The sequence below is a fragment of the Vulpes lagopus genome, chromosome 9 (assembly GCF_018345385.1).
Source record: "Vulpes lagopus strain Blue_001 chromosome 9, ASM1834538v1, whole genome shotgun sequence".
NCBI lineage: Eukaryota > Metazoa > Chordata > Mammalia > Carnivora > Canidae > Vulpes > Vulpes lagopus.
In genome coordinates, this window is record NC_054832.1 from 16,223,454 (window position 1) to 16,250,487 (window position 27,034).

General features: G+C 42.8%; 1 protein-coding gene across 2 annotated transcripts in view; it reads left to right on the forward strand.

Moving 5' to 3' along the window:
* Nucleotides 1-5,953: 5,953 nt before the first annotated feature.
* ANXA13 (annexin A13) overlaps nucleotides 5,954-27,034 on the forward strand; it is a 50,637-nt gene continuing 29,556 nt past the window's right edge. Inside the window, exons 1-2 of one of the 2 annotated variants that reach the window (XM_041769332.1) lie at nucleotides 5,954-6,045; nucleotides 7,208-7,330. In XM_041769332.1, coding sequence (XP_041625266.1) covers nucleotides 6,031-6,045; nucleotides 7,208-7,330 — 138 coding nt within the window. In that variant the 5' untranslated portion in view covers nucleotides 5,954-6,030. The remainder of the gene's footprint in view (nucleotides 6,046-7,207; nucleotides 7,331-27,034) is intronic. The other variant, XM_041769334.1, reaches the window with a different exon arrangement.

The following is a 27,034-nucleotide window of genomic DNA, read 5'->3' on the forward strand; positions in this document are numbered from 1 at the left end:
GTGGTGGTATATCGTCACAGAAGGACGGACAGTGGAGCCCTGTCCATCAACCAGCACTGAAGCAAAACTCCCAGGACTAAGTCCACAGGATGGAGCTGTCAGAAAGAGGATGCTGCTCGGGTAGGTGGGCTGCAGTTGAATGTGTCCATGGCACTGGCCAACACAGGCAGGTTGCCCACAGGATGCACAGATAGTTGGACCAGAAGTGAAAGCTCCAAGGGAAGGGCACTTTGCTCCTCTTTCAGTGGCTCTAGTATCAGTTCTCAGTCTCTCAGTGGGTTAAAAATATTCTGGGCTACCATTTCCACCTACTCTTCCCATCCTCAGGATCTCTCTCCCCTTTTTCCTTTCATTCCTTCCTCTTACTTCTCTTATGTTGCTCCTTTTGCCCTCTGCAGTGGACATATCTTGTTTCAGCCAGCCTACTATCCTTTCACCCTTCTTTTGTTAAAAGCACCCCAATTTTCTCTGGGTATCCATTCCTTCCCCCACTCTCAGACCACCCACATGATTTGGTGGGGTTGACTCCTCTTTCAGCTCTAGAGGTGACATGAAATCCAGTCCTCATTACATCCTCCCAGTTATGGTGGCTACTTCAGAGAAATTATGAGTCCCAATTGCCACCAGAGATTCAGATCAGGATGTATATTGGATTTGGAAGAAAAGCGAGCTCTTATTTTCTTTTAGTTTTGGAATTGTGAGGATGAAAATGTGGAACCACTGGCAGCCATCTTGCCTTTGAGAAAGGGGATCCCTTTGAGAAGGGAGAAAGCAGAACTAAGACATGGAGAGAGACCATGGGTTCTGGGGTGATATTTTGAATAGCTAGATCCTACTATGCCTGAAGCTATCTTTTCCAATTATGTGAAACAACAAACTTTTTGTTTGCTTAAATGATTATGAGTTAGTCACTTATAACCAAAAGAGTCCCAATCTGTCTTCCTAAATCCAAATTGTTCTTCTTAGTATTTTAGGTCTGAAAGTAAATGTAGAGATGAAGTTCACCTTTTACATTTATCTAATAGAAACCCAAGAACTGGAGAGAGTGTGACTCCAATATAAGCATATTCCTAAATTGCAGCAGAGACCAGCCTAAAACACAGATCTTTGCTCTCCCGGTGCTAAGGTTTTTCTGCCACAAAAATGTTATATTAAATCAAAGTGTTTTTTCTTATATGTAGATGTTTAATTTCTCCAACTAAGCATAAGCACCTAACAGGGCAGGGGTAGGAGCTATGTCCTAGATTTTTCATATGCCCTTAGCCTCACGTGGTATCTTGCACATGGCAAATACCCAAGTACCAGTTAACCAATCACTGAGTTAAGAAGACTTTTTGGTATCATGAGATTTTTGTTTTTAATGTTTGCAAGATGATTGTTACTTTTAAGGTTTTTACTATTGAGAAAGTATAGGAGTATAGAAATATAGTTTTTGGCAGCAACTGTAATCATTTCCTGCTGATGTGAATCTTTCTTGTCTTAGTCAAATAAGAACTTTTATTAAGTAGCCATTGTATGCAGACACTGTGGGGATCTGTTAAGCAACAGGCCTGTCCCTGCCCTTGAAAATTTATTAACCTCCATAATCATGTGGCCTTCTCCCTGTGTGCCTATGTCTTCACATGATATTTTCCTCTTCTTAAAAGGACACCAGTTATAATGGGTCCAAACCCATCCTAATGACCTCAACTTAACTTGGATACACCAGCCAAGACTCTATTTCCAAATAAAGTTACAGGTACTGAGGATTAGGACCTCACCAGGTCCTTTGGAGGATATAATATAGCCCATAAGAAATGCATAAATGACATTTTTAAGAAGTGTTAGAAACTTACCATTGGTGGGTGGAACAGAAGGAAAAAACTCTCTTTGGCAAGATTAATCCATGACTTGCTATTGAGACTCATAATGTTAGAAGGAGATTAGAACTCTGGCTGGCATCACTACTTTGAGAACCACAAAAATCCAAGAGATGTAAATAAACAGGCCCAGGGGGCACCTGGGTGGCTCAGTGATCGAGTGCCTGCCTTTGGCTCAGGCCCTGATCCCGGACCCTGGGATCAAGTCCCCCATCAGGCTCCCTGCAGGGAACCTGCTTATCCCTTTGCCTGTGTCTCTGCCTCTCTCTATGTCTCTCATGAATAAATAAATAAAATCTTAAAAGAAAAAAAAAAAAACACAGGCACAGTCTAGGAGAGAAAAATATGAGGTAGCACCTGTAGTCATTTAGAATCACTAAATATTTAAGATAATAATAACAAAAACCCTCTCCTCACTGTTCTGCACCCTCTCTCCCCCAAAACGTCAGTCTACTACTCTTCTTTCTCAGGCAGGTCCTCTCCCTCAAACATGAATAGCCTCCCAGAAATGACCTGGAGTCACAGGAATTCCACTTCCTTCCTCCTGCTGCTATTGCTTGTAATTATTCTAGCCACCTTCTTATGGACCCATCCAGCTGGGGAAGCAGAAAGGAGTAGTTGACACTGGAAACAGCTCTGTTCCAGTCAGATCCAAACTTGACGATGTTAAAAAAAAAAAAAAAAAAAGCAAACTTGACCATGTGCAAAGTGAAATTACTAAGAGGTGGCTATAGCAGTGGTGATCTAGAAAAATAAAAAGGTATGTCAACTTCCCCCTCGGCTCCTCAGCTTTCTATCTCATCTCCCTGGAGCCATAAATTATATCTCTTCTGTATGTATTTCCTGTGAGCCTTTGAACAGAATTTATCTCAACTTTGATCATAGCACATCAAATTGCCCTGTTCCTCCTGAACTTTGAGCTTCAACAGCTCAAGAGGGTGGGAGAGGAAGAGAGAGAGGAAAGTAACTGATCAAACCTTCTAGGAAGGGTTAGTGACACAAAGGGTGGTTTCAAACCAGCACAGATGTGGAGTAGGAGAACTTGGCCCTGAGAAGCCTGGGGCTGAGAGAAGGAGGCAGAGACTTATAGAACCCAAATCAGCCAACATCATAGGGAATGGCCAAAGTATCAGTTGTTATTTTACATCTTCTTGTCATTCCCCACCCCTATTCTACTGCAAATTTCTGGAGGAGAGTTTTGGAAGAGTTTACCTCCTACTCCCATCCTCCCACCTGAGAAACAATAGATTTCAGCCCCTTTGATCATTGTTCTCTTCCTCCAGTTAACAAAGCTCTTTCCAATCTCTGAGTCTCTGCACAAACTAAGGGCATCTGATCTGGAACACTTTATTTTTTCAAATGATGGGCTCCTTCTCATCCTTTAGTTCATAGTTTAAATGTTATCTCCTTGAAGAATTTTACCACTGCTTAAAGAAAATTACGCACACTCACACACACACATTCACCTCTATCATAGCATCCTGCTGGTTTTCTTCATAAGTTGCAACAACAATTTATAACAGTTTGTTCCTTGTACACTTGACTACATTCTAGAAAGAGAACATTTGAATCTATCTTATTCACTTTTATAGTCCTAGCAATTAGCACATCCAAGGCACTCAACAGATAAAGGTTAAAGAAATAAAGAACGAATACATATGATCAGAATTTAATAAATCCATGAGAATTTTAATACTGTGTTACATGGGAATTAGCATAAAATAAAGATGGAATCTTGGACCAGATGAGGAAAGATGAATTATTTAATAACTATCTGGGATCTATAAAATAACCAAAATTAAAGCTGAATCCATTCCTTCCTTATTCTACATGCAATCAATTCCAAATGGATCAAAGAGATATGTCTTAAAAAATAAAGCCATTATGGGGTACCTGGATTGGCTCAGTCAGTTACCTTCCAACTCTTGTTCTCAGCTCCTTGATCTCAGGCTCGTGAGTTCAAGCCCTGCGATGGGCTCCATGTTGGGCATAGAGCTTACTTAAAAATAAAAATTAAAAAATATATAAATAAAAAAGAAGCCATTAAAAACCTTGATAAGGTATAAGAAGTCTTAATCATCTTAATGTAGAGATATTTTTTAAGCAAGCCAATGAATCCATAAAAACTAATACTTTCTGCACTCACATATATGTGCTCAAAATACACCCTCAAACAGAAACAAAAGACAAACAACAAATTGGTGGGAAATAATTGTTACATTTGGCAAAGGCCTAGATCTTATTATAAAGTGTTGCTACAAATAAACAGTGAAGAGGCTAATAACTCAAAATAAAAATAAAGGACATAAGCAGACCACAGAAAAATTCATGCAAATGACCTTCAAGGGGTATGATACATAATTTAAGAATATCAAAAGAAAGGAATATAAATCAAACACTGAGGTAACAATTTTTCATCTTTGAAATTGGCAGAAATGAAAAACCCTCATAATATATAATGTAGCCAATATATAGAAAAAATGAGCCCTGGCATATGATTGTAGGGGGATACATATTCTACCTTTTGAAAGTCAGGCTCAAAAATAAGTAAAGAAAGAAAGAAAGAAATTGGAAAAGAAATTTAGGCTCATGGATCAGCTGGACTTTGAGTAGTTCAACATTTTGATGTCTGCGCAGAGGACAACTGGGAAAAGATCTATCAGGATTTTTTTTTTTTAAGATTTTATTTATTTATTTGAGAGAGAGAGAGAGAGCAGGGGGAGGGGCAGAGGGAGAGAGAGAAGCTCTACTGAGCACAGAGCCCAACGTGGTGCTTGAACCCTGGGTGCTGGGATCATGACCTGAGCTGAAGACCTGAGCCAAAGGCAGACACTTAACCAACTGAGCCACCCAGGTGCCCCATCAGAATTTTAAATGTACACATTCTTTGGCCAACAATTACATCCTAAGATTTTATTCTACAGATAAACATTCACATACAGGCAAAGATGTAGAAATGAAGATAGTCATACAAAAGGCAAAAAAAAAAAAAAAAAAAAACCTAAATAATCTTGAATAGTGGACTGATGACATACGTTTTGGCTAATATTCATAGGAGACCACTGGAAAAGAAATGTACCAGTGTCATATATCTCTTTAATATATGAAGCATAAAAGGTATAGAAAAAAGTATTGTGGGGCACCTGGGTGACTCAGTCTGTTGAGCATCTGCCTTCAGCTCAGGTCATGATCTCAGGGTCATGGGATTGAGCCATACATTGGGCTTCCTGCTCAGTGGAGAGCCTGCTTCTCCCTCTCTCTGCCACTGCCCATGCTTGTGCTCACTCTTTCTCTCTGTCTCTCAAATAAATATTTTTTAAAAAAAAAATAACATATTGTACAAACCCATTTGTTGACAATAAAATGAAACAAAACAAAAAACACAGGCCAGAGAAAGAAAGAAAGAAAGTAACAGAGTAAGGAAGGGAGAAAGAAAGAAAGAAAGAAAGAAAGAAAGAAAGAAAGAAAGAAAGAAAGAAAGAAAGAAAGAAAGAAAGAAAGAAAGACAAAGAGATAGGTAAATGGAGGGATAGGCAGACATGGCTATGTATGCAAACCATCCAGAAACCACTAGGAAAGGGCCTGGGAAGTCAGGAGGCTTATTTTTCATCATACCCTTTCACACTATTAGGGGGAAAAATTACCATCTGTACATATTACCTTTTCAGTTCAAAAACTAGCTGGATTATAAAGATGATGTTGGCATAAGTCAATGTCACTCTCCAAAGGATTCTGTGCAATAATAATAGTGATGTTAGTAAAACAGTAAGATTTTTTCAGCCTTGTTTGGTTAATGCTTTTATTATCACAATGTATAAGATTTTAAGTAAATGCCCCAAATAAAAAAATAAATGGACTCTTTCAATAATCTAGAAGTAAGACAGGTTTAGTAGAGAATAAGCTATTCACTTAAAAAGCCTATACTTGACGTGTTAATAAATATTTTACTTTGGAAAGATGGCCTAGAAATACAGCTTGGGAAGGCTAAGCTCATTTGTAGCTATCACCACTCCCTACCCATCCCATCCCCAACAATGTATTCAAATTCAATACCAAAAGTTACTTATTAAACTCAAGAGATATTACACCCTGGGAAAACTATTATAAACTTGGCCTGTAGGAGAACTGATCTCCTAATGAAATACAGAACAACTGTCTTAGAAAAACGAAAATGGGCAATCGTCATGTAAGTATTTATTAGCTTTGGGAGTCAAAGTTTTCATTTTAGTTAGCATGTGGAGAAATTTAAATTATGAAATCATGATTTTATATTTTATCATTGTGATTACTACGCATTGTTGGTTTTCACAACAGCATACCATGCTTTTAAAATGCACTTGGAATATACTTTTTCTCCATTAGTAAAAAATCTCTTAGGAGGGAAGTATTTAAAACAAACAAGTAAATAGTGCCCAGCACAGAGCAAATGGTTAATATGTATTTGTGGACTGTATGATTAAAGGTGTTACTTGTGGCGAAGTTGCACAAAACCTTGCAGACTCAGACTCGCAGACTATGCCCATCAGAGTTTTGTGGGGAAGACAGGTTCATGTTGCAAATATCCATAGACTAAGGTAAAAGTATTCCTACAAGGCTATATAATCTGGGCTGAAAGGTAAAAATATTCTAGTATTCTTTATAAGCAGCATCAAACAGTCAGATGTTTGCAGATATCCAGGGAATGGACTTGATGTTTGGGGCTTATTTGTTGTTGTTGTTTTCCTGAAATGTCTAGGCCCATGTGAATACTGTGTCTATAAATTATTAACGAATCAAAACTAACTAAAATACTACCATTTGGAATCAACAATGTGCAAGGCAGGTCAGAGTTAAATCTTGATTTTTTTTTTTACATTGAAAAATACATATCTAAAGCTGTTGCAATAAGCATTGTAGTAAGGTCTTGCTCTACGTACTATAGCTTCCCACGGCAACAATGATTTATTCTAAGTAAGTTAGGAACAAAGAGAATAAAACTCCAAAATTTTCTGTAAACTATAACTTTGATTATAAGATTTTTTTCCTTTGCTGTAAATTAAACTTTCCCTTAGTGGTTGTAAGCCTACAAATAACGTCTTCAGGGAGGTGTCATATTTAAAATCTTCTGTAGGTAACATTTTTTCTTTATCTTTTTTTTTTTTTTTTTTTTTGCTAGCCAAGATTAGGAGCCTTCCATTCATTATATCTTTTGGAGATACTAAAGCCTACTTTGAAGGTACTTCTGATAGCTGCAGAGGGCCTCTGCCATAGCAGTTTAGGAAGATGTTTCCATCTTTGTGTCATCCCCATGGGGCAACTGGCTTGTGAGTGGTCTAGCATTTTTATGTATTTCTTTTTTGAATCCTCAGAGCCAGTCTTACTCCCTCTCAGAAGGCAGTCAACAGTTGCCCAAAGGGGACATCCAACCCTCAGCAGCCGTGCAGCCTCTCAGCCACCCATCAGGGAGTGGAGAGCCAGAGGCCCAACAGCCTGTAAGCACTCAATTTTCCCTCCAAATCATAGGTATGACTGGGCTCTCTCAGGGGCCCAGTATTGCTCACCAATGACGTGTCATATGGGACCCTCCACAATCCTCCAGCCTGAAAAATGTCATCAATAGGTGTTACTTCCAGGCAGGGAAATCTTCCCTTGGAAAATATTTGTTACAACGTTTGTAGCTAATGTAAAAAGGTAATGGAGGGGCTCAGCTTCCATGCCCAATAGTGTCCCCTTCCTTATGCCCCTACAGTGGAGGGCATGTTACCACAGTATGACCACTGTGACATTTTAGAAAATGTAAATGGGAATTTAACATGGCACAAGGAATGAATATGTTCTAAGATTGTGTTTCTGAATAAGTAAATGCAAAACCTTCAAGGACAGAAAATCGTCCTGCTAGTGACTTAAATCATTTGCCTTAGAAGACAGCTTGAGTATGTACAAACTTCAAATAACAATGTTTCCAGTTCTGGAGCAACTGTACAACCAAAACAAATATAGAAAACTAGATACTAGTAAAATACAAGATCAGAATGTGCAAGTAGATGCATGTAATGGATAGAGTATAATAAACAATGTTATTTTGCTGAGATAAAATGGCCACAGTCAGTGTAAAAAAAAAAAAAAAAAAAAAAAAAAAAAAGGTCCTGATTGCTATAATGTGGTTTCTTTTGTGTTGCAGCATGTTTAAAATATAATCTGGTGTGTGACTTCTTAGTTCTCCTATAATGTTTCTCCATCTAAAACTGAGACACTTTTGTTTGTAGGACTCCCTATAAAATAATCAGGACTTCTCTTGGCTAAAATGCATGATTTTTGTACTAAACCTTCCTCCGTTCTCTGTTCTTTTATCACTGGCCTGCAACAATTAAAATATGGCTGTTTGGTGTATATACAATCATAAAGAGAAACGCAAATGCAGGTGTTGAAGTAGTGTGCCAGGACTTGGTCATCCTAATGATTCAATGCACTTTTTATTCATGTTTAAGTAATTAAGTTTTAAGTTTATGTATTTAGTAAATACATATTTTAAAAGTCCACCAGGAAAGTTACGAATTCCCTAAAATAAGTCCATAGACTGAGATCCGCAGACAACTGCTTGACAAACAATACTCCAATGCCAGTAGGATATTGGCCAGGAAATTACATTTTCCTAGGAACTGTGATATAGAGGCCTTCCTAGCCAATTCTGAAAACTGAAAATTACTTTTTTACTTTGTGCTTTCCTCCAATCCTTTTGCCGTCATTAATGATTTCTTTCAACTGAAGACATGGTAATTGTGACTAACCTACTTGGAGCAGAAATAACCAAGATAGAGGGTGACTATCACTTGGTAAATCACACAATGTTCAGAGTTTGCTTAGCCTAGAGGATGTGTCCTTGTGCTCAATGAGCTTTGTGCAGCCACAGAAAAATAAGATCCACAGGAAAATCTGCTTAGGTTTAGTGAGATGACTCTTCCTATTCTCTTGTGCGGGTTGTTTTCAGGAGAATCACTCTCTAGAGGAAAATATAGAATTGAGATCAATAGTGAAATCCCTTCACCACTAGAGTATGGCTGTAGGGTACGGGCAGAGCAATAGGGAGGGGGGCAAGACTTAGGGGAGCTGTGGACAAATGTGGAAATAATCACAAACTCAGGAGGATTTATGATTTCTGGAAAAGTCTTTTCAAGGCCAATGAATAGACACTAGGAATGATTTGCCTGTTCCTCAAAGTGTGGTCTCTGGATTAGTAGCTGCATCTACATTACCTGGGTGTTTGTTAGAAATGCAGAGTCCCAGGCCCATGAAGACCTCCTGAAGCAGATCTGCATTTTAACAAGATCTCCAAGCGATTCTTATATGCAGTACAGTCTGCGAAGCACTAAAATAGGAAACAAGTTCACACATTTGGCTGCACATTGGCATCACCTGCGGAGTTGTAAAAACCACTGAAGCCTGAGCCCCACCACCAGCGAGTCTGAATCAACTGGTCTGGTGATCTGCTGGGCACTGGGATTTGCAAATCCCTCCTGGGTGGTGCTAAACGTGCAGCTGAGTTTGAGAAACGCTGAACTGGAGCATAACACAATTCTTCCGAGAACAGATCGGCATACCGCCGATGATAGCAGGTGTCATTTTAAGTGCCCATAAGCGAAAACCAACTTGTCAATGTTAGAACACCTGCTCAGCGATCTGCCACGACGTTTGTGAACATGCCACATTTATGACTTGCTTGTGCCAATATTTAGCCAACATCAATATTGTCTAAAATGGAAAACAGTTCAGGACTTGTAACAGGGCAACAGGCAAGCTCAGATGCAGGTGGATTAGGAACACCCAGGAGCCACACAGCAGGTGGGACTCAGTCCAGATGCCTCAGAAAAGAAGGTAGGTTCTGGAGGCAAGGAAAAATGTGTCTGGGAATGTGGGATAAAGTAAGTATGGTTTTCACCAAGAGAGTGCCTTGAAGTGTGATTCCAGACCCCAAAGAAGAATTAGTGAGAGAAACCAAGCAGAAACCAGCCCAGACGCTGCAGGTCTCCTATCAGGAAATCTTTTATCCCAGAAAATTTGTTCTTCGGAACACCACCATGACTCATTGGAGGAAACACAAAGGGCCCCCTCTGATATCAAACCATGACAGGCAGTAAAACATATGTTCTTCATTTAAAAACAAGCCTCCCGCTCAAAGCTGGCTGCATTCTAGACCCCATCACACAGCCTTGGCTTTGGAGAGGGGTTTCTTGTCTACAGTAGATAAAAAGCAGTCATTTTTAAAGAGGTGCAAAATAGGTTGCCAAGGACAAATACACTGGCAGAAGGAAGAATGTGGGAACCGAGAAACTGACACAAGAGCTTTAAAGCGGAGGGAGCCTGGGGCCACGTGGTGTAGGGGATGGAAGCTGGTACTTGCTCGCTCTGCTGCACAGCAGCAAGAACCAAGACTCCCAGGGATGGGGGGCATGGCTGGAGGTCTCAAGGCAGCCTCCTGAAAGGATGCTGATGATCACTGACATGTCTCAAGTGCTTGCTAGACCCTGAGCTGCTGCGGGGGCACGGGCTGTGCACATGAAGTATGCAGCCTGTCACTCCACCAAGCACCCTGCGTACATGTGTCCTTCAGTCCTCACACAATTCTGTGAGGAAGGTAGTATTATTTTCCCCTTGGAAAAGTGGGGAAAGTGAAGCAAGGAGAGATGAGGTAATTTGTCTAGTGAGAGGTGAAGCACAGCTTGGGATTTAGGTAGAAGTTCTTCACACACTGCCTTGGGCTCACATTATACCAATTAAAAGCTAACTAACTGGGATTTCTAAAATGATTGAACTGGATCATCACCTTCTCTTTATCCCCATTCTTGAGCTTCCTTCTTCTCTCCTAACCCCCTATCTGGATTTTATGCTCTTCCTTAGTGCTTCCATGCTACCCTGCACTACTCTCCTTCCATGTGATTTTTAGAATGATCTGTTCACACATCTCCCCCACACTGGACTGATGGCCCACTGGGGGTGGGACTATATCTTGTTCATCTTTGTACCTCCATGACTGACACAAAACCTGGCACATAGCAAATGCTTGATCAAAGTTTGATGAATTCATCAATTCATTACCATTTATAAATCAGCCTTACTCAAACCAATGTTTTGCTCACATGCAGTCCAAATCCCTATGACCAGGAACAGCCCCAGACCAAGGTGTGAGTAAGGTCCCTGTATCTGTATTTTTTTAAAAAAACCCAAGTGATTCTAACATACCCAAAGTTGAGAACCATGTCAGGTTCTCCTACTAATGTCAGGTGTTCCTCTAGTGTAGGAAAGTGCCCAAATGCAGTCCGCAGACCATCATCAGGACACCCTAGGATCTTGTTAGGAATGCAAATCACCAGGCCCCACTCCACATCTACAGAATCAGAAATTCTGGGGTTAGGACCCTGCAACTACAGCTGAACAAGTCCTCCAGGTGATTCTGAGGTTCACTCAAGTGTGAGAATCCAATGTTGAAGCAAAAGCCTCTCATGGAAGTAGCCTGGAGCTCTGGCCCAGCTTTGGCTTACAAAGCGCTCCCATCACTCAGGCTGCAGAGATGCCCGGATGATGGTCTTTAAAGCTTAGTCTGACACCCTCCTCCGGGACCAGGCACACCAAATGCAGCCTAGGGAGCTACTCCATTCTGCTCCGCCCACCTGAACTGGGGCTGCACTCTCCTACCACTCATCTTAGCACTGCACAGAGAAGAGGCAGGTCAAGAGCCCCTCCACCAGTGGAGGAAGGAAGCCACTCTTCATCCTTCCCATCAGTTCAACATATTCTTTTAAAGAAACTCCTATGAGCCAGGTACTGGCTCTATAGATAAAAAGAGGAATAAAAGACCATAGTCCATGCCCTTAAAATTGCTCACAGTCTAGCAAGGGAGGCAAACAAATAGCTAAAACGAGGTGTGATGGATGCATTAATAGAAACGTGTCCAAAACTTGGACAGAAGAGGAACTGATTCTGGGTGGGAGGAGAGAGTAGAAGAGGCTCCTAACATGGAGAAGGGCATTCTTTATAGTGCTGGAGTACATGCACAGAGGCACAAGAAGGGTAGTGCTGCCGGAAGTACAGCTCTCATGCTCCCACCCCGGACAAAGCACTTAATCCATTAAGCATCACCTGCCTGTGCAGCTGCTAGCCCCTCCCCCTGGGCTGGGAGCTTCTGCAAGGCAGACACTGCCTCTTACTCAGGGCTCTATCTCTGGGGCTTGACACGTAACAGGTGTGCCATACATATTTTTGATAGAAAGATCCCTGAACAGGAGGCCAAGGCACAGATGCACAGGGGTGAGACCCAAAGGCCCTTGTTTGCTATGCAAAGTGTATTAGTATCCTAGAGCTAATATGCAAAGTATTACAAACTGGGTGGATTTTCTTAAAGATTTTATTTATTTATTTGAGAGAGAGAGAACAAGCAAGAGAGAGCATGAGCAGGGGGAGAGGGAGAGGGACAAGCAGACACCCCTCTGAGTGGAGAGCCCAATGTGGAGCTCCATCCCAGAACACTGGGATCATGACCTGAGCTGAAAGCAGATGCTTAACCAACTGAACCACCCAGGCATTCCACAAACAGGGTGGCTTAAGACAATGAAAATATATTCTCTCCAAGTTCTGGAGTATAAGGATTTGAAATCAAGGTGTTAGCAAGGCTACTGTTCCCTCTGAAGGCTGTGGGGAAGAATTCTTTCTTGCCTCTGGTGGCCTTAGGCGTTGCATTTCTTGGCTTGGCACAGAAGCAGCTCAGTCTCTCTGCCTCCCTCTTCACATGGCCTTCTCCTCTGTGGGTATTTCTGTTTCTCTTCTTCTTCTTAAAAGGACCCCAGCCAGTGGGTTTAGGATCCATTCTAAATCCAGGATGATCTCATCCATGATCCTGTACTAATTACATCAACAAAGATTCTATTTCCAAGTAAGATCACATTCTGAGGTTCCAAGTAGACAAGAATCTGGGGGATACTATTCAACCTACTATAACAAAGAAATTGGGTTTTATTGCTTCAGGCCAGTAGTGGTTTCTAAACTTTGCTCATCAGATTCCTTTGGAAGGCTTGTTTAAAACAGAGAGCTGGCCCCTATCCCCAGAGTGTCTGATTCAGTAGATACTTTAGAGTGGGGCCCGAGAATTTGCATTTCCCACAAGTTACCTGGTGATGCTGATGCTGCTGGTCCAGGGACCACACTTTGAGAACCAGCATCTTAGGCAACAGGCGCTAACTGATCTCAGACAAGGCAAGGACAGGTCAGAGCAGTACTTTGGATGGACCAGGTTGGAAGCCAGTAAAAAAAAGTTTTGGAGAGAAACATGGCCAAAGGCAAATTAAAACAACTGGGAGGCAGTGGCCCTGGAGAAAGATGATGAACCCCTGCTCCCAACTAAAACAGTGGCAATGGGACTGGAGAGAGGACAGATTGGAAGGTCAAAGAGATGTAACTCGATGGCTAACTTGCCAGGTATGTGAGGGACAAGGAGGACTTAGAGAGTGAGTCCCAGGTACCTGGCTTGTGTACTCAGATGAACGGGGGTGCCTCCTGGGGATGAGGGAAAGTGGAGGTTCATGCTGTGTGAGGATGAGTTTGGTTTTGGGACATGTTGAATTTGAGATACCTGTGACACCTGGGTGTAATGCTTAGCAGGTAGCTGGCTGTGAGACTCAAGAGAGACATCTGGGCTCGAGGTAGTTTGGAGTATGAATTCATAGTTGTTTTGTTTATCTTGTTTTCTTTCTTTTTTTTTTTTTTTTTGTTTATCTTGTTTTCAAGTCAATATGTGTTTGATTACAAGTAGCAGACTACAGAACCAAGAGTGGCTTAAATGACCTTGACATTTCATTAGTAGCCCTCACACGCAGTCTGAAAGGAGGGGACTTTAGGGGTGGGTTCATCATGAAGGACTCATGCCATGTCTGCCTTTCCCTGCCACCCCTGATGTGCTGGCAACAACTCCCCTCATAGGTACAAGATAATGGTCTGTGTTTAAGTTCGTGATCTCACATGATAGGATCACAAGTAAGAAGGAAGGAGATAGAGGAAAAAAGTGCCTTTCTTTTTATGTACCACTCCCCTATCAATGAGAAAATCTTTTATGGAAGCCCCAAGCAGGCATCCCGTTCTGGCTCAGTGGCCAGAGTTGGTCAAAAGCCCATCCCTAGACCAATCACTGACCAAGGGGGAGAGGAGAGCCATGAATCATGGTTCATCCCTGGGGCTGGGGAAATCATCTTGTCAGCTAGCACGCTCTCTCTCAATCTCGTTCTCTCACTCTCTCTTTCTTTCTGTATGTTGGCCTCATTCTCTCCCGCTGAAAATGAACTTTTTCTTTTTCCCAGTGGTGTGGGAGGCAAAAGTTGTCGGTGAGAAGGAGGCATGGCCTCAGATAGTTCAGATACCACAGAGAGTTCCACATAGCTCCAGATTAACAACACCAATGAAAAGAGTTTCTTTTGCTAAGGACCCATAATATGTCAGGGAAAAATTCTGATTGGCTTGGGTCAAGTACCTACTCCTTGGATGTCGCTGCAGTGGAGGTTGGCCTTACCAGTCCTTGGGGTTCGGGGATATTGCTTTCTTAGAACTATTATTTTTATTAATATTACTACTGCTCCTGCAGCTACTATTGGATGGACTGAAATAGAGAATGAAGACTCAAAGATCGGGTAGAAACATAGTCAAATAATTCACCCTTCCTGGAATGGGGATTTGGAGCGTTGCAGTGGGAAGATTAAAAATGTTTAAAAGAATTTTAAAGAAAAATTAATAGGGTTGGATCCAATGCATATTTAAACTCTTACCAGGGGGAAAGAATGGCATCCATTGTTTTGATTCTGATGGAGACAGAAATTTGCTCAAAGCAAATTTAGCTATTTTACCTTGTTTCCTTTCTAGCAAATCAAAACTTGTTCACATACTGTTGGTTATGTCCTCTGCACAGCACCATTCAATGCCATAATGCCCCAGCTCAGCCCCCAGCATTTTCTCTTTTCAATTCTGTCTACCCACTTATCATTGACTCTTGAGGATCCCAGAGTACACTTGCTTCTTTTTTTTCCTGCAAGCAATGAATCCCAAGTTTATACTCTCATTGAATTGGCAGAAAAACAGCCTTTGGCAACAGAAGAAGGAAATGGATAATTCTTTTCTAATGAGAAAAGTGCTTCATTTTTCATAACTTCTTGAAGGCATGATTCTTTTCACGGTTGAGGAATGGCTATCACCTCCCCATGACCACCTTCTCCTCCAAGTTCACTTTCGTTGATGCAATACAGCAGTAATTAGATATCTGGAGGTTTAACACTCTTCAGAGGTTTCTGACTCCCCAAACAATCTGTGGACAACCTCAAGGCAGTCACTTTCCCTAGGACACAATCTTGTTTCCAGACAGTGCATGTAATTCTACCTCTAGGAGAAACTCCGAGTTGTCCAGCCCAACATAGTACTCGAGGGCCCCCAAGAATGAATCAGCCCAGGCTGCCGGGTGCAGACTCTGCAGGTTGAGGCCATGATGCCTACAGTTGTGATGCAGACAAAGAAGCAGAGAGTGAGAACAGGCTTCTCACTTTGGACCAACTTTAACTCAGATTCTACTCCTAGTTACCTTGTCCCGGTACTCATCTTTCAGATTTGTCATTGGAATTTCTTTGAAAAAAAATTAAGGGAAGAAAGACATCATGGTCCGCTTCTAATCCTCCCTTTTATGTAACTACAGTAATTCGTTCTCTGTCACTGGGGACCTTTCCTGAGTCAGGTCCTATGTGCCATTTGTACCAGCATCCCAGCCTTCTCAACACCTTTTAAAGAAATATGTTTATGGAATTATTACAACCATCCATAGACCCTCATCATGTTAGATTATGGCACGATTGATACTAGAACCAGATAATTCTTTGTTGTGAGGGGCTGTTCTGTGCCTTGTAGGATGTTTAGCAGAATCCCTCATGTCTATAACTAGATTCCAGTAGCACTCCCCTATAATGACTACAAAAAAATGTCTCTAGACATTGCCAAATGACCCCAGAGAAGCATAATTGCTCCTAGTTGGTAGGAAATGACTTTATGAGCCACAGACCCTAGCAAAAGCAAGGCTATAGGGCAGGAGATGGTCGCCTTCATCTGACTGAATTTCTATCAACAACCGTGTGTTCCTATCCCTCTGGCCTAGAGAGTCCCTCACATGATTGCCCTTCTTATCATAGAATAGAGCCAACTCATCTCCAAGATTGACCTTTGTCCTCTTGATAGTGACAACAGCAGCTTAGAGGCAGCAGTTTCCCTCAAAAGACTGTTAGCCCATTAGTAACTTCTGGTGGCCACAATGAAAAGGGCTTCCCTACAGAAATACCCAGTACTGAAGCTGTTGAGCTGCTGGTTTTCCTGTCCAGATGAGCAGTGCTCAGCCGGAAAGTCACTAATTGAAACAATCATGAGTCTATTTGCTCATCTCTCCCCTATTTGGGTATAGCCTCCAAAAGGACAGCTCCCTTTAGTCTTCCTATAGCAGAGCTCAGTGCATAGTGGGTCAGTCACATGGTTTGTACTTCTGATCATATTGTCAGTATCTTCAGAAATGATAGTGCCTACCACCTTAGGGCACTAGATCTGGTCCCAACCCTGGAGTCACCTTTGATGGGTAACTATCACACCAACTTAAGGTGTAACACAGAGGGCATAGCCTGAGAAAGTTTGTCTTTCTGGGAAATGATCTGACTATATCAATCTTCATCAAAAGCTGTTCTCAAAATGCCAACATATAAATAATCCCAAATTTAGTAGAAGAAGGGTCAGTTTTTAATCGAAAAAAATTTCACTTACTATTTTAAGAACACACGGGCAGCATATATATGTAAATCATATCAAGATCTGATTCAAGTGAATGTTTTTCCTATTTTCAGCCCTTTCTTTTGCCAAATGATGCAAATATTCCTACCCATTTAAAGTGATGGAAATATGACCATCATTCTTGGTCCCAAGAGGTTTACAGTCTAGGGAGGGAGATAAACTAATGAATAAGTGTAGAGGGACACTACACTTCTTAGAGGGACAAGTGGCGTTCAGCCACCCGAGATTGAGCAATAACAGGTCTGTGATGCCCTTAGATGTCCGGGGCTGCACGCGCGCTACACTGACTGGCTCAGCGTGTGCCTACCCTACGCCGGCAGGCGCGGGTAACCCGTTGAACCCCATTCGTGATGGGGATCGGGGATTGCAATTATTCCCCATGAACGAGGAATTCCCAGTAAGTGCGGGTCATAAGCTTGCGTTGATTAAGTCCCTGCCCTTTGTACACACCGCCCGTCGCTACTACCGATTGGATGGTTTAGTGAGGCCCTCGGATCGGGCCTCACCTTAAGGAGATCTGATAGAAATCTCTAGAATGGAGTAAAAGCACAAAGGAGAAACTGGTGTGCTAGAAAATGTCTCACCAGATCTTGATGGGGGGTGGAGGACAAAACCCCAATTTGCACCGTGTGCCCATTTCCACAGCATAAATATGAAATCACAACTGATTTCAAGTTACTAACATGAACATAGAGTTGGGAAGAAATGCACATGAGTGGCTCTTGGAAGCTTGCAAAGTCAGCTACAGCTTGGGTGGCCAACCATCCTGGTTTGCTCAGGATGTTTTAGCATTGAAAATCTCGCATCCTAGGAAACCCACAGTCTTGGGCAATCAAACCGTTGGCCACCTTGGGCCCCATGCCCAATTGGCAGAAAGTTTTCCGTCTTTCCCAAGAGGGTCAGGAATGGTTCCAGAGAGGAGATGAGGCTTCAGCAAATTCCCTCAGGTAGATATATTCTCCACTGTTGTCAGTGGACTCAATGGTGGGCAACCAGGTATTTAAGAAATGGATGAGCATGAGGCCAGTGCTGCCAATCTCCCAACCCTTTGGCCCTCTGAAGATTTCGGAAGTTACGGAGAAGAATTTGCTTGCAGTTAACCCGCCTTCTTCGTCCCCCACTGAACACTGATGGAACCTTCCTAATAAGACAAATCTAGATTTTGTCAAGTAGGGAGAAATGAGATTTTACCTATGAAAATGTTTGGCACTTTATCAGGCTGGAAAGCAGTTACCTACAAGAATAAACATATTGGAAACCTTGGTCATCCTGCTGGCCCCCTGCTTTTCAGCCTTCAAACTGTCTCTAAGGCCCCATACCTAGGATCCCTCTGCTACTCAGAGGGCAAGATGTTTTAGTAAAGAGGGAACCAGAAGGTTTGGGGTGAAATGGAGAAATAAAAGGAGGAGGAGGAGATGGAGGAGGAAGTGTCCTGACAGCCCGTTAGAGAAAGGCAGAAAAGCCAATTTCTCCCCTGCCAGCTCTGGATCATCATAATGAAATCTCCCTGCCCAGAAGTCTCCCATTATCTTTTTATATGGCTTTGTTGAGATAAAATTGACATATAACACTATGTAAGTACAAGATGTACAATGTGTTGATATGATACGCTTGCATATTGCAAAGTGATTGCCACCATAATCTCAGCTAATACCAGCATTAGGCATAATTACCATTTCTCTTTTGTGGTGAGAACATTTAAGATCTCCTCTCTTAGCAAATTTCAAGTATACAATATAGTATCATTAACTCTAATCACGTCAGATCCCCAGAACTCATTCATCTTATAACTGGAAGTTTGTATCCTTTGATCAACACCTCCCTTTTCTCCCCACCCCCATTCTAGTCTCTGTGCCATTAAGTTTGGCTTTTTTTTTTTTTTTAGATTCCACCTGTAAATGATATCTATCATACAATATTTATCTTTCTCTATTTGCTTATTTCCCTTGGCGTTATGCCCTCAAAGTCCATCCATGTTCTTGCAAATGACTAATTTCCTCCTTCCTTTTTTTTTCTTTTTGAGAGGGAGAGAGGAGAGAGAGAATCTGAAGCAGGTTGCACACCCAGCATGAAGCCTGATGCAGGGCTCAATCTCACAACCCTGAGATCATGACCTGAGCCAAATTCAGGAGTCAGATGCTTAACAGATGAGCCACCCAGGCGCCCTGACAGTATTTCCTTGTTTCTCGTGGCTAAGTAATATTTCATTTTGTGTCAGTGTGTGTGTGTGTATGTGTGTGTGTCTGAACACTCAGGTTGTTTCCCTATATAGGTTATTGTGAATAATGCCATAACGAATCGATTTGACTTATTTCATCTCCCCAAGATTCTCCTACTGTTAGTTTACAGGTGAGAAGCAGAAAACATGATTCCATTTGACTCAAAAGGATACTGAGAGCAGAAGTGACAGCAATGCCTTTCCTGCCCCTACCCTGTGCCCACAGGGAGAGGCTGTCCATTTTGCCTTGCAAATAGTGGCAATTGGCCTTCATTTGCATTTGACTTCCTACTGTCTCATCGTCAAGGACACTTCTTGATCTCACACTCTGCAAGGGACCCGTGGCTTCCCTGGTCAGCAGATAAATCACAGGTCTCAGCTGGTATTGCTGTAAAATACTAGCATTCTCAGAGCCGGACTGAGATCATCTACCATTAAATCAAAAAATAATACTTTGAAAGGGACAAAAAAAAATTGGTTAATGAGAAGTCAATGGTAGAGTTTCTCGGTCCAGACCATGTAGATTTGAATTCCATCACTTCGTAGTTTTGTGACTGCACACAATTTATTAACCTTTCTGTCTCTTGGTTTTCTCAACTTATCTCATAGGGTTCTTGGTGAGGATTGAATGAGTGTTATATGTGAATTATTTGGCCCAGTGCCTGGCACAAAGGAAGTGGCTTATATTCTGTCGTCATGCAATTTTTAGGGTTAATCCCTTAAATTTCTCTTCAACTCTCAGCCCTGCTTACTACTTCTCAGTAAGTAAAAAATGGTTTCTGATTTAGGACAAAATTATGTAATCAGATATTTTAAAAGTGCCGCACAAAGCAACCTGTCAGGGGGCTTGTTCGACACTCAATAGGAAGCAGGTCGGGCAGCCCTGGTGGCTCAGTGATTTAGCGCCTGCCTTCAGCCCAGGGCATGATCCTGGAGACCTGGGATCGAGTCCCATGTCGGGCTCCCTGCATGGAGCCTGCTTCTCCCTCTGCCTGTGTCTCTGCCTCTCTCTCTCTCTCACTCTTTCTCTGTGTCTCTAATAAATAAAAAATAAAGTCTTTAAAAAAAAAAAGGAAGCAGGTCAAGATGGAAGGAAGTAATAAAAATAACACTGAACACGCACCACGGGCCAAGCTTCCTGCCAAGCATGTTTGATGCATACCCTTGTAACAACCCACAAGACGCTGTTATCTTTCAGATGGAAATCAGAGACTTAGAAAGCATAAGGAGAGAAAAATGCATCACGCCAGGTTCAAGGGCAGATATCTTTGTGAGAATGGATACCTATGTGACCACAAACTAGACCTTTCTCAAACTAGACCTCAGTTTCCATTAAGTCCATAGCACTTTATTTTTTTTTAAGATTTAATTTATTTATTCATGAGAGACACACAGAGAGAGAGAGAGAGAGAGAGAGTGGCAGAGACACAGGCAGAGGGAGAAGCAGACTCCACGCAGGGAGCCTGATGTGGGACTTGATCCCATGTCTTCAGGACCATACCCTGGGCTGAAGCCAGCACTAAACCATTGAGCCACCTGGGCTGCCCAGTCCATAGCACTTTAAAATCCCTACTAAGCAAGGTGAGCCCAGATCACCAACATTTGCTCAAGGTACCATTAACCAGCAGTGGCAATGGTCATTGCTTACATTGGGGGAGAATTCAGGCATGTCTGAGGCTCTCTCCAGCACAACCCTTGCCTGCCTCTACCTTCCTGCTTAAAAAGCCCAGGCCACCACCTGGTTCTAACCCTGGTCCTCATTTTTTATTTATTCAGCCTGCCCCTAATTTCATGTTGGCTCAAACAGCAGCCCCATTTCGATCCATGTGCAATGAGCCCTCGGCCCTCTGCTCTCCAGCACTTCCTCAGAGCCCTCCTGTCTAAGGGCCTGGATACCAAGCAACCACTTTCAAATATTTACCGAGCAAACTGCAGCAAGCCAGGGCTTCTGGGGGAACTGCACTGGAAAGAGCAAACAATCAAAATGCCACTCCTATTACGTTTTGATAAAGCTTCAGGGTTTACAAATGACCCCCACATCCTTATGTCACTGAGCACCTCCTACGTGCTACCAACCAAGTGCTCACTATAATCTGGCACCACGTCCCAAACGCAGCTGCATCCAAACCTCAGGCTGCCCATGAACAGGTGCACCTCCACTCAAAACCCGAGGCCACAAAGGCTCAGGGAGATCAGTCAGCTTGCCCAGGGGTGAGGGTTGGGGGGGTCGTACAATCAGCGAGGGTCAAAGCATAACTGAACACAGTAGGTCCTACTCCCAAGGCCACGTGGCATCATTATGTCTTGTGTGAATCAGTCATGTCTGTCCTGCAGTAGTTCAATGGCAGGACATAAGTAGGCACATGGGTACACAGACCCAGAGAACATCATGCTGTAGTCTCTCCCTGCACTGCCCTCCCCCCTCCACCCCTCCATATGTATGTACATATGTACCTATATATGTATGGATGGATTTAGCCTGCCTAACTCCCAGTCTTCTTTCAAGAACCAGCACAAATGTCAACTTCTCCCTAAAAATTCCTCTTCCTCCTCCCAGCTCTTTGTAGGCAGTGTGCATCCTCTCCTAAATGCGATTGGCACTGATCTGCTTCCGTGTTTATTTCCCTGGGGAAAAGGACTGCACTTCATAGATCACGTCCCCCTCACCTGGGGCAGTACTTGCCACATGGCAGATCTTCACTACTTCTCTGCAGAAGGAAGGGGAGGGAGGCACAAGTGAGGAAGAGGGAAGAGAGAAAAAGAAGGAAGCGGGGAGAGGAAGAGAGTCTAATTTGCCTGCTGCATATGCTCTTTAATTAAACTCACATGTCTCTCTTGAGAACCATATACTTAGTTTCCAGTCTTGATGCTCTCCAAATAGATCAGGTCACCAGGACTGATGAGTGGGAGTGTCCTTAAATAGGAAGACACTTAAGGCTGGGTCCTGGAACATCCTGGTTACCACAGAATACATAGCAACTGTCTGCCACTCATATCCCTCAGCCAACTTTTTCACAAACTCTATCCCCGGAATTCACTGCAAGCTGGAGGGAGGTTTTCTTGGAATGTTCCCTTCGGTCCTGAAGAGTTAAGCTTTCTGTGAACTGCACTGGGGCAGAAGCCTTTGGTCGGGGGTCTGTTTCTCCACCCAGGCCCTCATGGCTGGCGGGGCTGTGGGTGGCATCTGAACCTGATATAAGAGCTAACCTCCCTCCTGGGCAGTCGAGGTGCTAAAGCTGGCCTGTCTCTGAGTCATTTCAAAGAGTGGGTGTTCTCAGCATTCATTCTGTCCAGGTGACACTGCTTCGAGGCTCCTAGTAGCTCAGTGTATTTTGTATGCCTCCTCCTTCCAGAAAAATGGATCATTCATTTCCTTAAGATGCAGGAACATGGAGACACAGAGCAGTGCCAGAGAGGCTGCTAGAAGGAGGTAAAAACAAGACTGAAATTTCCCAGCTTATTCATGCATGAGGAAGTCAGTACCTTTTGTCGAGTTCTTGGTATTTGCTTCCGTTTGTGAGCTTGACTATACTGGCACTTTGGCAAGCACCCCAGGGCTGTATCTCAGTGAGCTCCTCACACTCCGGGAGGTGCTAATTATCACACTAGCCAAATGAGGCAGTTAACAGAATGTGGTGTTGGGGTGTCATTCTGGATTGCCCGGACTCCACACAGCCTAATTGTGAACCACTTCACTGCCTGGTGTGAAATATGTGTCTAGATCCAAATCGCAGGTGATCAATGAAAAACTGATCCCTAAGGTGCTGTTTGCAAAATGAAAACCTCGCAAGCAGGAGAGGGTTTAAAATGTTCTGGAAGGTTCATTGCTGATCTGCCTTCAGTAAATATTGTTTATATTTTTTAAGCACATGCTGTCTGCTAGGCTTCATTTTAGATGCTTTGTATGAAGGACTTCATCTAAATTCTCATAGGAGACCTATGAGTAGACTCTACTATTATCCACATTTTGCCATAAGGAAGCCACAGCACAGAGGGGTTCCCAAACTTGCCCAAGGTCACATAAGTTATGCTGGGATTCAAATCCAGTTTGGGCCATTGGAGATATATCTATATCTCACAATATCAAGTTCGGAAGATATCTCTTGATAGATAGATGGATAGATAGATAGATAGATAGATAGATAGACAGATATAAATCTTCCAAACTTGTAGAATCAAAATATGCAGAATTTAAAACCTAATATCATAAGACCTAATATCATAAAACCTAATATTTGCATGTGGGGCCCAAAGAAGCAGAGGAAACACTAGCAGTTTGGCATGGCTCCCTTTGAAAAGTTATCCCACATAATCAAATCTTACGAGGCAGACATCGTCCCCATTTTACAGGTGAGAAAATGAGGGGTTTGAGGTTAGTGGCCCAAGTTCCCATGGCTGCCAAGGGGCAGAACCACATTCAAACTTGGATTCACACGGGCTCAAAGCCCAGACTTCTGCAATCATTTTTATTAACATCTTGTCTTTTTAATGTGTCTCATGAGAGTCAGCACAAACGCTGCGAAAAGACAAATTGAAAGAAAACAAAAAAGGAATGTCGCTCTGCCTCTCTCTTGCCTAGAAAGCAAGTGGAATATCATGCACTCGCCTAAATCCTCACAGTCGTGTCTGTCCTTATGCTGGAGTCCCCTGCCCTGCCATGTGCGCCTGACTCGCATTCCTGCAGACCTGCTTTCTGTGGACGTTCTGCTCAGTGGCCGCAGGTTTCAAAAATAAAATGTGATGGGCAGACGAGCCCGAGCCCCATAATCAGCTGCCTGGCTTGCTAACAATGAACAATGGAGGTGGAATGTCCACTCCACATGCATTCCGGAGAAGGTGGTTACCCAGCTCACCAGAACAAGCCAAGGACATCCCTTTCATCAACACTGGGCGGCACTGATGAATATGGCCATTGTGGAGGCAGTCCTAGCCACCAGAGAGGGAAATTCCTAACAGATTGCTTCCTCGCCTTCCACCCTCCCCCCCTTTTAAATAAGTCCCATCCTGTGATTCCTTCACTCAGACACCAAATAGCCTGCTGTTAGGAGGAACAAGACTGAATTCTCTTTGGATTAGAAAAGATAACCAACACGGCTAAGAGTGGGTCTTAGAAGGAACCTGGGAACTTGACTTCCACCTGCCCTGCTGATGGTTGTGCATCCGATAGAGACTTTTACGCTGTGATTTTTTTTAAGACAACATAAATTTATCTTACAGCTCTATAGGTCGGTCAGAAGTCCAACGGGAGTCTCACTAAGTAAACACTGCATTTTCAATTAAGCAAAAAAGGAAAAAGTTGTCTCAGTGTCATCTTTATTCCTAACATGTGGTTCAACATTCTCCCACTCCCCATCCCACACACACCCCACCCTATATCACTGTTATTTTGGATGAAATGACACTACCTGATTCTTTTTTTAGCCTTGGATAATCTAGACATGCTCACAGGGTTTTTTCCCCCTTCCTTTTGCTCCTGTGTTATGTGTTACATGGAACCACCTTACTAAAACAGGGGATGAGGGATGGAATGCCCTTTCATACTTGACAGAGCCAGGCTGGCCCTGGTTCCAACTCAGCCATCACCTGGCCCAGTGATCTTAAACAAGTCCCAACACAGCTTCTGCAAGTCCTGGACGCATCTTTGTGCAAAGGAGGAAAAAATGTGTCTCTCTGGGGGAGAAGCAGCCCTGCCAGCACAGGACTTAGCAAACGGAACCCCAGCTGAAATCCAGCCTCTCTGCCTTCAGCCAGGACATCACCTGCATAGCTGTTCACAGAGCCCTGTGTCTCTGTTTCAATTTATGTGAAGTGGGGCAGATAGTAAGTGTCCCACCAAAGCCAGCACTGATGAGGCTAAGAGAACAGTTTATGAATCAGCTTTTTAAGAGGAGATGTCTGCTGTTCTGGTTCAATACTACTTGATTACCTGAACCCTCCACAAAATACTTCTAATGAAAAGCAAAGACACCATTCACTCTTCTGAGATTGCTACTACCCAACGCTCCCACCCTTAGAGAATTCAATCAACAGACAGGACAGGCCTTATCATATGCAGCCTGTGCAGTTACATAGGCCCCACACAGGCTTTGCATGTGCTTGAATGCTCTGATGTCACCATCTTAACATTCTAAATCCATTTGAACATGGATCCTACATTTTTATTTGCACTGAGCCCTGCAAATTATGTCACTGGTCCTGCCAACAAGCCTTCTGCAACACCGGATAGCTTTCTCACACTACAAAAGAGATTTGGAAGGAAAAATGGGATATGTCATCCCTGTGCCAAACAAAAAGGCTCCAGTCATACTTAGAACACGAGGCAGGATGGTGCACGGGATTAATAGTATGGGCGTTAGGAGGGGATCTGAGCTCAGTGCTGTGCTACATCCCGCAAGTTTTCAGACACATTCCCTAACATACTTGAACCCAGATGTCCTTCTCTGGAAATTTAGACTCCTAGTGGCTACTATTCGGGGTTAACAATGAAGAAAAGTCTCTGTAAACCAAGAAATTGGCATGTGGCAGGTACTCAACAAATGTAAGTCCCATGCTTCAGAAATAGATACTTCAAGATGGGCCATGTCATGGAATGAGTCCATAGAGCAGAGAGGTGATCAGAGGCCCTAAAAGATCCCTTGGGCTCTAGGATTACATGATTCTCCATTGAACCAAGGTCTAGAAGCCAGCCCTCCTCTAGTCCATAGATATTAAACAGAACATTTTTGGTTGCAAGGGCAGAAATCCAACTCATTAACTTTGAGAAAGTGTTAGTTTATTAATAAAACTGGGAAGTATTAGGAAACAGGCATTTCTGTGTCTGAGGATTTATACAGTGGTATTCAGTTTCTGTTTCTCTCTCCATATTTCCACTCTTTTTATCTCTGCCTTGCTTTGCTCTGAACTCATACCCTCTTCATGCAGAGGACAAGATGGCCTGCAGCAGGCCTAGACTCATTCTCTCAGCTGAACAAGCCCAGTCAGAAGATCTCTCTCTCTCTCTCTCTCTCTCTCTCTCTCTCTCTTCCTCAATATCTCAGAAAAGACTCTGACCCTGCTTGGGTTATACTCCCACTCTTGAGCCAGTCATAATTGCCAGACCGACAGGGTTTATGCCCACCTAAGGGCAGGACAAGGGGGCTCGAGCCTCATGACTGCAACCCCAATGAACACACATAAAATGGAGAACAGGGAAGCCCCCCAAAGGAATCGCAATGCCAGCCAAACAGAACATGTCTGTGCCTTATGTGGTTTCCTATTCCTTCCCCAAAGGGGCCAAAGCAAATGAAAGGTAAAAGAGGGGAATTGGGTGGGTGGTGCAGACAGTAGCACTTAAACCAGCCTTCACTGAAGGATGGGAAGGAAATAAGTGACACATGTCATTAAAGAGAATCTCTGTGAGGAAAGGCCAAGAGCTGAGAAAACACGGGGTCTGTTCAAAGCTACTAGTTGTGTCACTACAATTAACCTCACATCTTTACATTTTTAATAGAAAAGTATTTATTTTTATGCTGACCTTTTGTTTAGGCAACCAATACTGATTTTCCATTTTAGTGCTAATAGAGAATTTCCTTTTAAAAATGACTTTAAGTAAAAATCAAGTAGGTCAGCTGAAAGAAAAATAATAAGCAACTAATAATAACATAGACTTCAATAGCTGTGGACAAATTGGTGTATGTGTTATGCCAATGACCAAAGTCTGAGAAACACTAGTTTAGTTTAAGTAGAATGTTCTCTCCCCAAGGAACAGTAAAAACCAGTAACTCTGCTATTGCTGCTCCATAGGTATCTCTGGCAAATTAAATATTGTGTCTCTCATTGTGTAGGTGGCAAAGCTTTAGCCCAGGTCACAGAATGGATCTGTGATAAGATCCTAGAACCCTCAGCTCTGCCTGGCAACACCTATTCCCTAGATATACTTGTGTCTCATGGCAAAAGGGGAGAACCAGCATTCCAGGACATTGGCCCACTGTATTATTGTCTGTTTCAGAGGCAGTCACACAAAGGTAGGATTGATGTCAAAATATCTCATCCCAGAGATGGCCAGGCTGATTGTCCTTATGAACAGAGGGGCCCATTCTCAATGGTCATCCAGGGCCAGCTGGCTCCAAGGAGTACCAGTCATCTCTCTGGG